The 18,025-nt window shown below is 43.5% G+C and overlaps 1 protein-coding gene and 1 long non-coding RNA gene across 2 annotated transcripts; both read left to right on the top strand.

Moving 5' to 3' along the window:
* The first annotated feature begins 13,912 nt into the window (after positions 1–13,912).
* On the top strand, positions 13,913–14,831 carry LOC125728383 (uncharacterized). The gene is made up of 3 exons (XR_007389051.1): positions 13,913–14,117; positions 14,350–14,451; positions 14,590–14,831. It is a non-coding gene; the product is annotated as an uncharacterized LOC125728383 (long non-coding RNA).
* Positions 14,832–15,063: 232 nt separating this feature from the next.
* LOC125728382 (CD209 antigen-like protein D) lies at positions 15,064–17,047 on the top strand. Its single transcript, XM_049005381.1, has 4 exons — positions 15,064–15,234; positions 15,618–15,742; positions 16,168–16,262; positions 16,611–17,047. Exons 1-4 carry the CDS (start codon positions 15,192–15,194, stop codon positions 16,747–16,749), a joined length of 402 nt encoding a protein of 133 aa, XP_048861338.1. The 5' UTR covers positions 15,064–15,191; the 3' UTR covers positions 16,750–17,047.
* The last annotated feature ends 978 nt before the right edge of the window (positions 17,048–18,025 follow it).

The raw sequence follows: 18,025 nt of genomic DNA, 5'->3' as shown, positions 1-18,025 counted from the left end.
AGATAAAATGACGCAGAACAAGAGCAAACAGAGCTGCTTTTTTTCTGCAGCAGAACAAATACTTCTGAAGGAGCTATATGAACAATACAAAAATATTATAACAAAAAAAGGCAATACTGTAGCTATCAATAAAGCCAGAGTGATGGCTTGGCAGAATACTGCAGACAGACTAAATGCGTAAGTCATGTATATGTTACGAGTATTTGTGATTATAGTGATTCGGAGATACAGTGATTAACACTGTTGCCTCGCAATAAGAAGGTTCTCGGTTTGAACCTACTGGCTAACAGACTCCTCTCTCTATTGGTTTTATACCATGGTTGCCTGGATCTTCCTGTTCTTGTGTTATTTGGCAGGACAGAATACCCCGCCGCCACTATAGATCCTCAAGACATTCAGGATCAACTCCAACAAGCGCAGACCCAAATCTTGCATCTAACTGCTCGACTGGTTTTCAACCTTCCCAAGTTCTCCCACACCACTCCCTTGCTACGCTCTCTCCACTGGCTTCCTGTAACCGCCCGCATCAAATTCAAAACACTGATGCTCGTATACAAAGCCAAAAATGGTCTGGCACCATCCTATCTAAAAGACCTCATCACACCCCGTACTGCACCCCGATCTCTCCGATCCTCCAGCACTGCTAGACTGGTCCCACCACCCCTCAAGGCACAAGGACGACACACATCTCGGCTCTTCTCTGTCCTGGCACCTAGTTGGTGGAATGAACTCCCCCTTGATGTCCAAACAGCGGAAACCTTGGCTATCTTCAAGCGACAACTCAAAACTTTCCTTTTTCAGAAATACCTGAAGTAGTACTCTGTATTCTTATTCAGCTGTTTTCCGTGTGTGTGTGTGTATATGTACAAAAAAAAATAAAAAATTGTTGCACTTTCTCAACAGTGTTTGGATAGATGGTATTCATAGCTTGGGTCCTTATTGAGCTAGTATTGGAAAAAATTCATCGCAGCGTCTTAAAGCACTTATGTAAGTCGCTCTGGCTAAGGGCGTCTGCCAAATACTGTAAATGTAAATGTAACTGACATGGTAAATCAACTCCAACTTTCCGGAGCGACTGCGGTACCAATCCCTAGTTCAACCCCACGCCCTCCGGTACCGGCAGCCCTGCAAAACTGGTATGATGGGAACCCTGACCAGTGCAAGGCTTTGCTGATGCAATGTGGTTTATATATCGAGCATCACCTTCTCCTCCAATCAGGATCAAGTACACTTTGTAATATCCCTGCTCTGTGGAAAAGCCCTTACCTGGGTCACTGCTCTTTGGGCGGAGAATAGCACTCTGCTTCAATCCTCCTGTGAGTTCCAAAGTGCATTCAAGGAAGTATTCGATCATCCTGCAGTGGGGTGGAATATCAGCGATCAGCTTCTGGACCTACATCAGTGAAATCGGTCGGCAGCTGATTTCTCCCATGAATTCTGAACGCTAGCAACCAGTTTGGATTTGACCACCGACTGCTTATAAATCCTCTATCGCCGCACTCTTCGCTCTGAATTACGGGCTGAACTGGCATGTCGGGGTGCTACCCGGACCTTTGGAGAATACAAGAGGCTGTCAGTCACCCTTGACACCATCCTCCGCGAGCAGTGAAGCATGGCAGTACGATGGGAAGGACTGGCTGCAGCCTCATCACCACGTTCTACAAAGCTCGAGCCAATGGTGTTAGGACATGCGCCACTCACCCTGGAAGACCGTGGGAGATGCTGAAGCCAGGGTCTATGTATTTATTGCGGCGAAGTGGGGCATTTTATGCACTTATGCCTAAAGTGGCCCACACGGAACTGCCACGAGGAGACCCAGGTAAGAATCCTAATTCCTCCTGACCCAGAGGAAGAGGCCATGAAAACTTATGTACAGGAGTCCCTAAAAAAGGGGATCGTTTGTCCCTCCACCTCTCCTTTTGCTTCTGGGTTCTTTTTGTAGCTAAGAAGGATGGAGGCTTGCGACCCAGTATAGATTACAAGACAATATCACCAAGAAAAGAAGAGAACCTCTTCCACTAATCCCCTCAGCCTTAGAGCAACTTCGTTCCGCACGCGTTTTACAAAGTTGCACATGAGAAGTGCCTACAACCTGATCAAGATAAAGGAGGGGGATGAGTGGAAAGCCGCTTTCATCACTACTACTGGAAAATATGAGTACCTCATGATGCCTTACGGGCTTGCTAACAGCCCCTCAGTCTTCCAGTCATTTATCAATGAGGTATTAAGTGACATGTTACATCTCTTTGTGATTGATATTTTGATTTATTCTGAAATAGAAGAACAGCACATCGGGCACGTACGACAGGTACTTCAAAGTCTTAAACAGAATCGACTTTATGTTAAAGGTGAAAAGTGTGAATTCCATTGTGTTAGAGTGAAGTTCCTAGGGTATGTCATATCCCCAGGGAGAATTGCTATGGACCAAGACACGATTGCTGGCATTTCAGATTGGCGCAAAACCGTTCAGGAACTTGAGCAATTCCTGGGTTTTGCAAACATTTACAGATGGTAATTCCGGAGTTTTAGTGCTGTGGCAGCTCCGCTTACAGACCTGATAAGTAATGGAGAGAAGAGGCTAAAATGGACTCCAGGGGCACTTCTCACCTTTGAAGATCTGAAGCAATGCTTCTGCTCCGTCCCTATTCTGAAACAACCCGACTCCCAACTTCCAATCCAGGTAGAGGTAGATGCCTCTGAGATGAGCAACGGTGCAGTCCTGGCTGAAAGAGACCCTCTTACTGGTAAGATCCATCCATCGGCCTTCCGGTCAAAAAAGCTTACTTCAGGCGGAACGCAATTATGACGTCAGAAATCAATTAGCCATAAAAAGGGCATAAGAAGAATGGAGACATTGGTTGGAAGGGCCATTACATCCCTTCTAGGTGCTAACAGATCACTGCAACTTGCAGTATTTGCAAGAAGCCAAGCGTCTTAACGTCCGCCAGGCTTGCTGCCCACTATTCTTCACCTGTTTCAACTTTCAGGTTACCTACCTCCCTGGTCCCAAGAATGGCAAAGCAGATGCCCTTTCTTTCTGATTCCCCTTGTCGAAGAACCCTGAACCTTTGTTGCACATATTGCCTTCCTCTTGTTTTCTGAGCCCTGTCACCTGGAACAGTGTCTCCTTGACTTTAATCAGAACATTCCCCCTCCTCCCAAATGCCCTCCAGAGAAGACCTTCGTTCCCTCTCAGCTATGCAATGAAGTCCTCCAGTGGGTGCGAACTTTTCTAGGTTCAGGACATCCTGGGATCAAAGCCTCTTCTTGCATCCTGGAGAAACACTACTGGTGGCCAGGGTGGCCTAAGGAAATGGTAAGGTATTTTCTCTCTTGCCCTCTGTGTGCTCAGAATTAAACTCCCACTGGCCCACCCTCAGGACTCTTACAATCTACCGGTGCCCGACCGCCTTTGGTCACATATTGCATTATACTTGTGGTAGAAAAATTATAAATCAACCTCTCTGATAAGACACTTAGAATAAAAGTCTGGACCTCTCAGTTTGGTGAGTAAAAAAAATCTCTTTTATTCCAGCAATTCCAGCAAAGCGCTCCCGTCACACTCTGATGATGATGATGATGATGATGAGAACCCTTGCTGTTGCAATACACCATGTCACTAGTCACAAGTACCAGCGAAAAAACTGGCCATCAACCCGACAACACATATACACAAACATCACAGTAGGGGGTAGACAGGTCGGGAGACAGGGGCAAACAGAGAGAAGAAAAAGAAACAGAATAACATGAGGAGAGAGGAGGAGAATAAAAAAACAGCCCCCAGACTGTACTCCAGTGGGGAGGACATTGTAGGAACCGAAAAAAAAACACCTCAGCAACATAAGCACATGGTCACTACACCTTACAACATAAAATGACACAACTTGCAACAGGTGAGGGAAATGGGAATGTGGAGGTAGTCCAGCATAGACAAACATCCACAACAGATCAGCCTGTCCAGGATGGGGGGAGGGTGAGTCTTTGGGATTGGGGGAGAGGAATGCAAGAGAATCTCACTGCCTTGTTCTTCTGGGGGAGTTGTTAGTTCAGCAGCGGCCTTGGCCGAGGCCAATGCTGATTGGGGGGAGTCAAAACCAGATAGGATGGGGTTGTTTGGGTTTCCGGGCCAGAAGCTGTAATTTCCAGCTCCCCTAATGTCCAAGCTGGTCTCTGCCATCCAATAATTTTTGCAAAGCTGTGAGCTTCTCCGTGATATTACCCAATTTGTGATCAATAGTCACAGTCTGAGTGCTAACAGCTCTGCCCACTCCATCAATCATTCCGGCCAGCCTAGTGGGGCTTTGAGCGGCTGTCACCGTTTTCTTCAATCTCCGATAAACCAGGGCAATGCCTAATCCAATCAGCATAACACCTGTAATCATGGTTCCGAAAAGGTAGATGTCCTCGATGTCCTCCACAGAAAGAGCTGCCAGGCAAACGACCCTCCACTTCTCCCATCCGTCCATCGTGTAGCCAGCTGCGTACATTCCTGCAGGACAGTCAGGTTCCCCCGAACCTAGGCTTCTCGTCGAGAAGATGGTGTCAATTGCGTTGAGAGACCAGTTGATCAAATCCATGATTTTACTTAGTTTGGAGAGCAGGGCTGAGAGAGTTTCTCAAAGTATAAGACAGTAGACTAGACGAGACGAGAGGAGCAAAGCAGGGAAGATAAGGGGAGGGAGAGGGAGAGAAGTGCGTCCGCCTCCGCTGAGAGCCAAAGAAGAACACTCTGACACTCGGTACCAAGTCACCCCCAGCACACAGAGCAACCAGTTGATAAACCATAACTCCCAATTCTCAATAAGGACTTCTAAGTCCTGATCGGTCACGAAACACCAACAAACCGAGCTCAAACGTAAGAAACACAATTCTCCTGCTTTATTGGTTCACCTTGGTAGCAAGGTAAAGTCCACCCATTTTGCTCAATTTACCGGAATCTGTCCTGGCTTCTAGACACTACTTGAGATATGTATATAGATATTAATCATATGACGTTCAATCACTGTTAATGTTTGGGTGTTCCATTGATTAATGATTAACACATTGACGTATTGTCACTGAATCACACCAAATACATGGTTAACATATGATTAGTATGATTAATATGATTACTTATACTTTTGCACTCCCATGTAACATACTATATGTTGTCTGCTGCAACTATTTTATAAAGCTACAACTCATTGTGCACCAGTTGGGGCAGTTTCGAATCTCTTCTTGCAAGTGGTTTCTCCCCCGTTTGCTCCACTGTCTGCCTGTCTAAGGTCCGAGCTTTCCTCAGGGTCTGCGGAACTCCCAATAATTAGGCAGCTATCACAAAGTGAGGTTATACAGTATTCAAAACAATGTCTTCTTGCGTAAGGCCTAAGACATAACAGACCCAATATGCTTCCCCTCCCGGGCCTACCAATGTCCAATTTTACTTCCATACTCCCCCCTTTGTGAGATCTGCGCTGTTCACAAATAATCAGAATCCACAGTGTAGTAAACCTCCGGACAAATGCGCAACGGGTCGAAGTGGGCTGGTGGCGGTTGGATGGAACACGAGTCACCAGCAGTGTTGGCGTCGCTGGTCACATTGATGGGGCTGTGGTTCATAGAGCCAAGCAGGAATGGGAGGATCATCCACATATGGAAAAGGGGGAGCCCGCAGGAACATAACAGATTTTGCCTGGGAAAACAGAATACTAGAACAACACCTAAACAGCAACAAGATTAGTAGCAACGCTACAAGCAAAAGCAATATACTAAAAACGGTTTAAACACCCCTGATAAACCCAAAATCAGTGAGGAGAACAAATAGTCCCAGCTGTACTGAAACAGGCCATGCTCTTTGTGTATTTCATCTGTTTGTGCACTACATTCTCTAGATCCTGCACAGCATGAGAAGAATCAGGGTTGTTCGTGCAACATTCTTTCCCCACTGTAGCCATACAGTTTTGCAGAGCTACCTGCTTAACCGCATATATAATGGCTTATATATGTGGCCTTTACAGTGTCACTCTTTCAACTGCAGTCTGCAGGGCCGCTACCTCTTTCTGAAGGTCTGCCACTCCAAGGGATGGAATAAATACCCCACACCATTGCTCAGTTCGACTAAGAGACCGTCTGCTGTGTGAATATGACAGCCCATGTGATAATTATCTGGGCTGAGCAAACCCAGAGATTTTATGTGGTACCTTGCGCGGAGCTTAATATGGCTCCATTAATGACGTCATAAGCAGGAGGAGACGTGTCTCTTACTCTGATTGGTCGGGGGGGGGGGGGGGGGGGGGGGTTATATCCGTTATATATGGTATCATACATTCTTATGCCACGTGTTGCTGATAGGGCGCCATATGGTTTGGGAGATAAGGGTTGCCATTAAACTGTAATAGAATAAAAATACATTAGATGTGTTATTTTTAATTACGGTTTTAAGGGATAATAAAACATATAGTAGGATGAATGTAAGCTAGCGCATACACGTCCAGCAGGGGTCCGTCCAGCCACAGCCATGTGATGTTAGGAGTAGGCATAAGCGTCCCGGCAAGTTGCGTATTTTAAAAGAAGAAAGCACTTAAACTCATTATATTTAACCAAAATGTTTAAAGAAAAAGAAGAACTTTAGCAGTATTTTTAAATAAGAAAGCACTTAAACTCATTGTATTTAACCCTGTGTAGTGGAAAAATACGCAAGCATGCTGTTTGATGGTTGCTAAGGAAGTTAGGCTGCAATATCAGGTTGCTATGCAAATGCAAGAGACTGGAGAGGGGGGTATAGACTTTACCCAAGTTAAACTAGATGAGAGACAAATTTTATTCCATATATGGCAAATATAAGATGCTTGTGCTAGATGAAAAGCTTGTCCTGAGCGTAGACTGTTTAAAAGCAGAAGTGGGTTTTCTGGTTGTGGTTGCTGAGATGGGTTGTTTCTGCGCTAGTATAAAATGAAAGCAGCAGTTTGCTATTTGAGGAACTTCTCAGAATTGTCTGTGAAGAGTCTCCCCCAAGCTCGTACAGAAAGATATCTCAATAAATGAAACCAAGCTAAACCATTGGACTCATCTGTTCATTCCTACCTCCAAATAACCAGAACACCGGCTCTTGCACATGCGCACTGAGAACACTCACGCAGACACACATTTCAAAATGGCGACACCAATGGGGTTTAACCATAACGTTTTTAAGCAATGAAACTGTTTTTCGGCCAATGTGTTATGTAAAATAAAACATCCTAAGCATTTTGACAAGAATCAAGGAATAACGCCGGCAATCCTGGTTAAAATAACTCTCGCTCTCTCTCCATATCGCAATTGTCCATAGAGCCACGATCCCCCACACACCACTGTCTTTTATTGAAAGCAACTGAGGCAAGTAGTTTTCTGAATTTTAAAGTGTGTATAAAATAAGTAAGCGTATATAAAATAAGTATAAAATGTGTTAATAAAGAGTTTAAGCATAACATCCCACAAGTACCCCGGCCTGTAGTTTGTAGAAATGGCGCTATCCTGCGGCCTACAAGATAAAAGCATATGGCCCCAAATTTGAATCAATAGTCTTTAAAAGAATAAAATACACTACATGAATTTATTAATGCGATATTTTAAGTATGTTTTAAGGCATAATAAAACTTTTAACAATAATTTTAATGGCACCACCAGACGCGTCAAGCTTTTCTAGCTAGAGAGGAAAGAGGGTCTCACAGATTTATATGGTAAAAGCAGTAGTTGTGTATTGTTAATGGGGTATTTTTTAAACAAATTGCACTATTTTATATCGGTAAAAACACAGCCATCCTGTTTTTATGGGGGATTTATGCGTATTGCATGTCTAGACATGTCGGTCAGCTAATGTACATGGCAGTGGAGAACGGAGCGTCGGTGCAAGAGCTTTTGGAGTTGTGACGCATCAGTGAAGCAAAATGGCTGCTGGTTGACAAATTGTTTCAAGGTGCCTACAGAGTGACTACAACATCTCGTTTAACCACTGGTCCTGAGAAGCACACAGCCAGCAGCCCCATCCTGGCAGAAAGCACATTATCTCTTATTTGTTAATAGTATAAAATAATGTATTTCTAATTTAAATAAAAGTCGATGTCTAACACCACAGCTGTGGGGCTCTGGCATAGGCCCAGATGCCCCGCTGCGGGCCTGGGGGGTTGGATAAAGTATCTATAACTTAAACAGTTGTATGACAAATTTCTTAAATAGGCAAACAAAAATGTGTTATACTAAATTAGTATAAAATATAACCTTAACTTTAGAAGGAAGATGAACAACCTAGACTGTGTGTTTGTGCGCATGAGCGTGAACAAACATTTACTGAAAAAACCTTGTTTATTAAAATAACTTTATTTATTTTATAGCTTTATTCTGTTAAAGTTTTTAAAATGTGTATTTGATGCTTGTAACTAAATGCTGCTTACAAGTTCCCATACGGGGCTGCTCCCCCAGAGACAGCGGGCAGTTCGGTGACAATATATTGACTCAGGCCATCAGACTCCTGAACCGGAACTGAACACAATCCCCCCCCCCCCCCCCCCCCCCCACACACACACACACACACACATCTGTACATCTGTATATAATATTTATTGTTATTTATTACCTCCCAACTCCTTACTCTTCTATACCACAGCATTTTTGCACAGCATTTTTGCACAAATAACCTTCGCTGCTACCATACAGTAACTTAAATACTGTATCCAGACTGTTACCACTGTTAATTTGCACTGTATGTTGTCTTGTCTTGTCAATCTGTATTGTTATGCTGTCCTGTCTGCACTTATGATGTTGCTCTGTCTTTGTCCTGCTCTGCGTTGCACCATGGTCCAGGAGGAACATTATCTCATTTCTCTATATACTGTGTGTATGGTTGAAATGACAATAAAACCTACTTGACTTGACTTGACTTGACCTGACATAATCATGTTGCGAGAATATGTCTCCCCGTCTGCAGGCCTGAGTCGCCATGTAACTGTTATAGTCCGAGGCGCATGTGGGAAAATATGTTTACATTTTTTATTAATTCTCTGTGCTGTAAAACATTGCTAGACCATATCATTTCCAGTGTTTTATTTCATTGTTAGGTTGAAGAAAGCATTTACCCAGCAAGCTTTTAGGAGGAATAACCTTTAAGTCCGACGGTAGCTGAAAGGCGAAATAAGCGAGTCCCACAGCTCTGGTACGTGCGACTTCCCTGTTTGAACAACGCGGCTGAATACCGCTCAGCCAAAACCTCCACAGCATTGGCATCCATCACCTCCCTTTTTCCTAGATTCAAAACCTGTCGTGGGTTTGGCTCTGTTGGAGTACAGCACTGGAAAAACCAGTTCTCCAAAACATTATAGCATCGATCCCAAATATAACTGACACAATTAAAATTGTTATCATGTAAAGACAACATATTTATGACACTCTCGAGGGCCAATCTCGAAAGAACCACCAGGGTTGGACATGCGTCTGCAGTGAACTTGATGGACCCAGGTGTCGATTCCCTCCACTTTCACTGCGTGAGGTGTCACCATCAGCACCTGGTGTGGTCCCCTCCATCTCCGCGTGTTCCATGTCTTCCTCCTCAAGTCACGAACCAACACCCAGCTCCCTGGCTCGAGCGGAGTCACAGCTTGCGGAGGCTCTCCCTCTGGATTCCTCCAATTGGCATGAACCTCGTCCTAGGCTGCACCTATCGCTGCCGCAAATCTGTAAGATAAGTCAGCAAATCCCCATCCAAGGTCTCCAGTGGTGCATATCTTGAGAGAGACAAAACACTCGTCGGCCTTCCTGTCAACACAAAAGGAGCTAACCCTGTTTGGTGATGTGTTCTGGCATGCATGAACAATAAAGCCAGGGGCAGGGCATTCACCCAGGGCAGGCCCGCTGTTTCTGAAATTTTTGTCAATTTCAGTTTAAGTGTCTGATTTGCCCTCTCAACTATCCCTCTACTCGACGGGTGATAAGCACAATAATGCTTCAAATCAATTTGCATCCAATGGCACAATTTAGCCTGTGTCTCTGTGACAAATGCAGGACCATTGTCTGTGGTGATTTTAGATGGAATACCCCATTGAGGAATCACCTCCTTTAGCAGACATTTTGCCATGCTTAGAGCATCAGGGCGGCAGCAAGGAAATGCCTCCACCCATCTGGAAAACAGATCTACAATCACCAAGCAATACCTGTATCCCCTGCACAGCATTAGCTCCATCTGCAGGTGATTGAATGGGCTTTGGGGACTCGGGGTCACTGCAGGGTCGGTTGGAATGCCCTTTCCCACATTGAATTTCATGCACACCATGCACTTCCCGCAGAATTGGGCAGCAGCTGCGGCAAACCCAGGGGCATGCTACACCCGAGTCACAGCTGCCACCAACCCGTCACGAGACACATGATCCAGGCCATGAACGGCTTTGGCCATCCCTGGATACGCAGATCTAGGGAGATATGGTCGGTTAGTCCCAGAATGCTGCCACACGCCTTCTCCATCACTCCGTGCTCCGCTCCATTTCTATCCGTGGAGCTCACCCTCCATAACACCTGTTTGAATCAAAACAAAGTCATTTTCAGCACATGATGATGATGATGATGATGAAAACCCTTTATTGCTGTTGCAATATACCATGTCACTAGTCACGAGTACCAGCGAAAAACAGGCCATCAACCAACCATACATATACACAAACATCACAGTAGGGGGTAGACCGGTCGGGAGACAGGGGAAGAGAGAAGAAAAGAAACAGAATAACATTAGGAGAGAGGAGGAGAATAACTCCAGTGAGGAGTACATTGTGGGAACCGAAAAAAACACCTCAGCAACATAAGCACATGGTCACTACACCTTACAACATAAAATGACACGACTTGCAACGGGTGGGGGAAAAGGGGTGGTGGAGGTAGTCCAGCAGAGACAGACAGCCATCCGGTCCTGCAGCCATACAGGCGCTGGTCAACAGACCCGCCTGTTCACGCTGGGGGTATGAAGCGGCGAAGGCGTTGGATGGGGGAAAGGGTGCGATGAAGCGGCCTGGTTTATCAACATTCTTTGCCAACAAAACCTTATCCCCAAACCCAGTGGAATCCTTAGCTAAACTTCCACAATGGCTTTCTAAAGTCAGGCACCCCCAAAGCTGGGGCTGACATTAATGCCTGTTTTAAATCAATCAGGGCCTCTTCAGCATCGGGCCACGTCAGTCTGTCTGTCAGTCCTAGTCCAATTATCAAATCAACCAAGGGCTGTGACCTCTGTGCATAGTCCTGAATCCAAGGCCTGCAATAGCCAATCATGCCTAGGACTGAAAGTAATTCTGTTTAGTCTATGGTTTGGTTATCTCCTGTATGGAGGCCACTCGGTCTGGTCCTAATGACCTTCCCTCACTTGTCAACACATGTCCAAGGTATTTAACCCTTTGTGACACCAGCTGCAGCTTTTCTTTGGAGGCTTTATGCCCATTTGGCTCAGCTGACACCACTCTGCCAAAATCATTTTTCCCTTTTGCCCACAAGCAATCAGGTGCTTCCCCTAACCAGTCGGGCAGAGGATCATCACCTTTCTCCTTATTTCCCTCTGCATCCCCCTTTTTCTTTACCTCTACACACTGATCTATTTTGTACCTTTGCACCTGTCCATCTCCACTCATCCACCTTCCATCCTCCACACAAACACTCAGTCCTTCTCTCACACTCTGTCACCCAGAGTCCTAAGTCCTTCCATTCTAATGACCCCTTTTTCCCATATAATACATAGGGGACCGAACCTCCCACATACCACTGCTCCTGGCCGACTGACAAACGGACAGATGCAGCAGACCTGTCTTCTGCCACATGGACGTAATCAAGCACAACAGTCTCTCCCAGTTTTCCTGCAACCTCAAGATCCTTTATGCACTCAGCCCCTCCTTGTCCAGAAAACTGAGCAGTGCAATGCAATCTTTCAGGCTGTTCTTGTCCTTCAGGGATACGGTCTCTCAGAATTGTGTCATCTGCGGCAAAGTTTTCTTTCTCCAATAAGCAAAACAGTCCCAAAGCCTCTGAAGTCACAGTGAAACCGTCTTCCCCCATTTCCACCTTCATCCCCAGCTTCCCCATTAACTCCCTCTCCAGCAGGTTGACAGGACAATGGGGGAAGATGGTCCAGTCTTACTTCCACAATGACATGATTTGTGTCTCAAAGATCACCATGCATTCACAGAACAGTCACAGTCAGTGCACCTGCATAATGCATTTATAATGCATTTATAAGAATAATGTAATTATACCTTAACATGTCTTAAAGCATGGCATTCACAATACTTTTGATTAAAGACATGACAGCTGTAATCTACATTAATAATAAAGTTAATAGTTAACGTAAAGCTTTACCTAATATGTAACTGTAGGTCTGGAGTTTTACAGCAATTTAAATTCAAGAACTTTATGTCTGTTAGAGTTGTTGCATTTCCTTTTTTATCTTTCGACCGTACTTCCCCAAGCTACTCTTTTGAAAGGGGGATGGGTGATCATTAGTAATAGCACCTGCCTGCTATCACTGCTATTCACCCTGTTTTGAAACTCAAATCTGAAAAAATTTGACATTGTGAATCAGGGTTTTGCCATTCTATTCATTTGACTTCTGCCGGCCCCTGGAGGATGGGCTCCCCCTTAGAGTCTGGTTCCTCCCAAGGTTTCTTCCTTCTAAGGAACTTTTCCTCGCCATTGTCACCTCTGGCTTACTTACTGGGGGCTTTGCTCACTTTAAGACAATGTAATGTTGTGAAAACGTCTGCTGTTCAGTCTGCAACACTCAATTCGTATTGTATTAACTGAATCATGAGCAGGGAGGCAGGTGTTGCGACCGCATGTCGGGCAAGCGAGCAGGGAGACAATGGAGCGGGGATGGAAATCCAAAAACACAAGGTTTATTAAGGTAGAAACACAGACGCACGGTAAACTACATCAATCACCGAACTAGGGAAACAGACTTGCGGACTTAAATACGCAGGACTACTCAGAAATAACACGAAACGGCTGAACACAATCAGGAATTCACACGAGGTAACGAGGGGGGCGTGGCACATGGAAGGATCCTACGACAAGGTCATGACAGCAGGGCCATTAGTGTAAATGTGACTTAATAATGAAGTGATATTTGAATACAATCATCCTGAAAACACCTCTAAACTGCCCTCTATTCTCCCATGATCCTCTGTGATGGAGATATTTGTGTCTCCTCTGGATCTGAGGCTACAGGGAAACGATGCTACAGACTGGCTATAGTGTGTCCTGGCATATTGTGTTGTTTTTTCCTGCTGAGGGTTGTCATAGTGCTGTTTGCTTACAGGAAGATTGTTAATAATACATTAATAATAGTCCCATACTTTTAAAATACACAATACTATTTTTTAATCTAGAAGAATATTTAGACGGAAAGAAGTGGGTATTTTCATTGCTGCTATCTTGTCTTTGCTTAAATATTGATTGTATGCTACAAAAGTATGTATGCAGTAATAGATAGCAGAAATAAAAATTAACCTCATTTCACACATATCCATCCATCCATTTTCCAAACCACTTATCCTACTGGATTGCGGGGGATCCGGAGCCTCTCCTAGAAGCAATGGGCATGAGGCAGGGAACAACCCAGGATGTGGGGCCAGCCCATCGCAGGGCACACTCACACACCATTCACTCACACATGCACACCTACGGGCAGTTTAGCAAGGCCAAACAGCCTCAGCATGTTTTTGGACCGTGGGGGGAAACTGGAGTACCCAGAGGAAACCCAATGACAACATGGGGAGAACATGCAAACTCCACACACATGTGACCCAGGCGGAGACTCGAACCCAGGTCCTAGAGGAGTGAGGCAGCAGTGCTAAGCACTGCACCACCACGCTGCCCCATTTCACCCATTTGATGCTTTAAATATCATATGTGTTATGTGCTGCAAATTGCAGATCACAAAGCATTACAGAGAGGAGTACAAGTACAGCTGGTTGCTGCGCATACAGACTAAAGGCAGAAATTCTAGTGATCAGTCTAGATCAGTACAAACTATAAAATGAATGAGGATATTTATGCTAATGCAGATATAATTGAAATACATACAAAATGCACATCCAGCCAAGGAGAACAGACTCCAAAGCGAACTCAACATTCAGGTAAGGACACACAGATAATGATTAATAAGAGTCTGTGAGTTTGTGTAGTAAAATTCCGGTAACTCCAGTTTTGTCTGCTGTTCGGTCTGCAGTACTCCAGACATTTATGTAATTCATGTAAATGTGACTGAATAATGATGTTGTATTTAAATAAAATCACTCTGAAAACATCTCTAAGCTGCACTCTATTTTCCCATGATCCTCTGTGATGGAGAGGTTTATGTTCCCTCAGGATCTGATCCCACAGGGAGACGATGCTACCGACTGGCTATAGTGTTTCTTGGGATATTGTGTTTTCTCCTGCTGACGGCTGTCATAGTGCAGTCTGCTTATAGTAAGTTTGTTAATAATACATTAAGACTTGTCGAGATCAGCTTCATAAAATTATTATAACACTGTTTCTGGGTACGTGTTACTTATAATGCAGTACAAGTTCTGGGTCTCTATTTCTCTTTTTCTCTTTTTTCCACAGATAACAGACTCCTAGGGGAAGCTAAGAGGAACAAAGCTGAAATGGCTCAGATATTTTCATATCTCACCTCCAATTACAGTGAGAATCTGCGGCTGCAAACCAGCTACAGCACCTGCACTGCAGAGAAAGAACAGCTACAAAGCAGTTACAGCACCTGCACTGCAGAGAAAGAACAGCTACAAAGCAGTTACAGCACCTGCACTGCAGAGAAAGAACAGCTACAAAGCAGTTACAGCACCTGTACTGCAGAGAAAGAACAGCTACAAAGCAGTTACAGCGCCTGTACTGCAGAGAAAGAACAGCTAAAAAGCAGTTACAGCGCCTGTACTGCAGAAAAAGAACAGCTACAAAGCAGTTACAGCACCTGCACTGCAGAGAAAGAACAGCTACAAAGCAATTACAGCACCTGTACTGCAGAGAAAGAACAGCTACAAAGCAGTTACAGCACCTGTACTGCAGAGAAAGAACAGCTACAAAGCAATTACAGCACCTGCACTGCAGAGAAAGAACAACTACAAAGCAGTTACAGCACCTGTACTGCAGTGAAAGAACAGCTACAAAGCAGTTACAGCACCTGCACTGCAGAGAAAGAACAGTTACGAATGAATTACAGCACCTACACTGAAAATACTAGAAAAGAACAAGGTGAGTAAATTATTGTAGTGGCTGGAGGACTAGGGCTATTTGATGTTTATTATAGGGCAGTCCTCCCACCTTTTTCTCTAGGGTTTTGGAGATGACGGGAATGAGGGAGTGGGCAAAAGGAGAAGTGGTGGGCTCTGCACGACCTTATATATACTGGGGAACATTACTGTAATTGTCTCTTGTTTTTGGGTCTGTTTGCATTGTGTTCCTGTTTTTGTGAGTTTGGCGTGGGCTCCGGCCATACGGAGTACATTAAAGTGCTCTAATGAGACACGCCTGTTGCGTGGTTATTACAATATTAATAAATGAGCAAATGCTGGGGACATATTAGAAGTTAAGGAACAATATTTTAAGGTAATGTACCAAATAATTCATTTTTGGAGGATGGACAAGGATTGGGACTCAGTTGTACTACTTCTCCACTGAGAAAAAAAACTGGCAGGAAAGCAGACAGGACTGTAAAAATAAAGGAGGAGATCTGATTATCATCAACAGCCAACAGGAACAGGTGAGACATGAAAGTAGAGCTAAGCGATATATCTGCTGTAATATTTTAGAACTTTATCAAAAAAATTTATAAATTAAATCATAAATGTCCGAAGCTGCTGAAAAAGGAAATAAGAATTATCCGGAGAAACATCAAATTCCCCTTTCCAAGAAATGAAATTGAATCAGTTCTAATACCTAAATCTATGCCTAACATTCAAAATCCTTGATTATTGTAACCGACTGCTGAATGTTACATTTACACATTTTCTCTTGATTTTCTCCCACTCCAGATAATAATAATATTGGAGAGGAAAGAGAAATAATGAAAGGATTGACCTGTACACTTCATAATTGTCCTCATCTGATTCTGTTCTAGTTTAAGAAAATATAATCATTGTAGACAATTTAAGTTAATGTTTTGATGATTTTTTTATTTCACTCAAGGACATTATTCGTGGTATGGATGTCTGGATCGGTCTGACAGACAGAGAACATGAAGGAGCCTGGAAATGGGTGGATGGGACACCACTGACCACAAAGTAAGAGAGGTTATATGTGCCATATCATTATAGACACAGAGAAGGATATGCAGTGATGTTCATGGAGCAGAGCTGTAGTATGCTTCTCCTGTTCATTTTGTATTTACATTTATTTATTTATTGATGTCTCATTTAAAGTGACATACAACTGAGAAAGCAGGATTGGCCAGTCTTCATATTAATTATGGTTAAGGGCCTTGCTGAAAGGACTCAAAAGTGAAATCACTAACCCTAACCCACAGAGCCACACAACACCCCCTTAAAATGGTTGCTGATTTGAGACATTTTTATTTAATATTTAGTTATAATTATTGTTATAAATGTTGTTTATTCTTGTTTGTTGTTCAGGTACTGGAGGGAGGGAGAACCTAATAACATTCATGATGAGGACTGTGCATATAACGTGGCAGGAACAACCCACCCGATTGGCTGGAATGATGCAAACTGCGATGCAAAATGTTTCTCGGTGTGTGAGAAGGCAGCTTAGCGCACACACAAACACAGACACACACATGCACACATGGTTGTAATTATATCATTTCTATGAGGAAAATGTTAATCCCAATATGATGACCTTAACCCCAACCTACACCTAACCATAACCAAACAAAATACGACTTTTGGAATTCACTTTTAAAACAACTTGTTAAAGTGCATTTAGTGCAAAAGGTTACTTAAGTAAGTGTAATGGAGTAAGTGTGTGTTGGTGTGTGTGTGGATTATGTTTATAGTACATTGTGGGGACCATATGTACCCCATAATGTGATTAAAAATCTTTTATTTTGTCGTTATGGGGATCATTTTTCAGGTCCCCACAAAGGCAGTAAATGTGCCTGTGTACGTCTCGCTACTAACCACTTCCTCTCACTTCTCACATCTTTTGATCACTTACATGAGTCTATCTCATCTCTGGATTTCTGCCATCCAATCAGCACTGCTTTTTTTTCCTAATGACCATTTCAGCTCAAACCACACCATTTGGCCACTGTGCGTCCTGACGAATAGTCATGTGGCCAATAGAAACCATGCATTGTGCTCCGAACCCAGCGGCCAGCGCAGTGCAAACAGCATTGTGTGTGAAAGTCCCTATGAGCACAAACCATATCCAAGATCAATTTCACTGAATCACAGAGCGTGGATCCACACCATAGCCCGAATTACAGATGAAAGGGCATAAAAACATAATTATAGTGACAGTTATCCGTACCATCACTGTATTCTTAAAATGTGCTTAAAATGTTCAAAAAGAACTGGTACACAAATTCTAATTATTTCACCAAGTTTACATTGAAAACCACATACAAAATTAGTAGCACTATGCACCATTTGTTTGCACAAACATTACATTAATAAAATAGCCAATAACTTGGAAACACATGAAAACCATATCAAATGCATTAGCGTTATTTTTTTTTAACTGAAGGAGTTTATGAACATAACAGTGGCATGAGTTGTCAAATAGGCAAATTGGATGCATGTATTGTAAGGATGTAAATTATTGGGGGGGGGGGGGTGGGTTCTTTGATTAAAGAACAGAATGATGGCAATGTTTTCCTATATTTGCATTTATGAATAAAGAATTTGCCTAAAATAATGATTATAGAACCAGTCGTATGTGCTTTCCCCAAACAGACACTAACTTACATGCATAAAACAGATGATTTTTATTTTCTGGTTTTGATTCCTAACAGAAATGACAAAAAAACAAAGCTACTGTAAAACATGCTCTCTAAAATTCTCCTGAGAGGTAGAGATTCCCAGTT

The sequence above is a fragment of the Brienomyrus brachyistius genome, unplaced genomic scaffold (genome assembly GCF_023856365.1).
Source record: "Brienomyrus brachyistius isolate T26 unplaced genomic scaffold, BBRACH_0.4 scaffold272, whole genome shotgun sequence".
Lineage (NCBI taxonomy): Eukaryota > Metazoa > Chordata > Actinopteri > Osteoglossiformes > Mormyridae > Brienomyrus > Brienomyrus brachyistius.
Note: the sequence above shows the minus strand (reverse complement) of the source record. Positions and strands in the feature narration are given on the sequence as shown.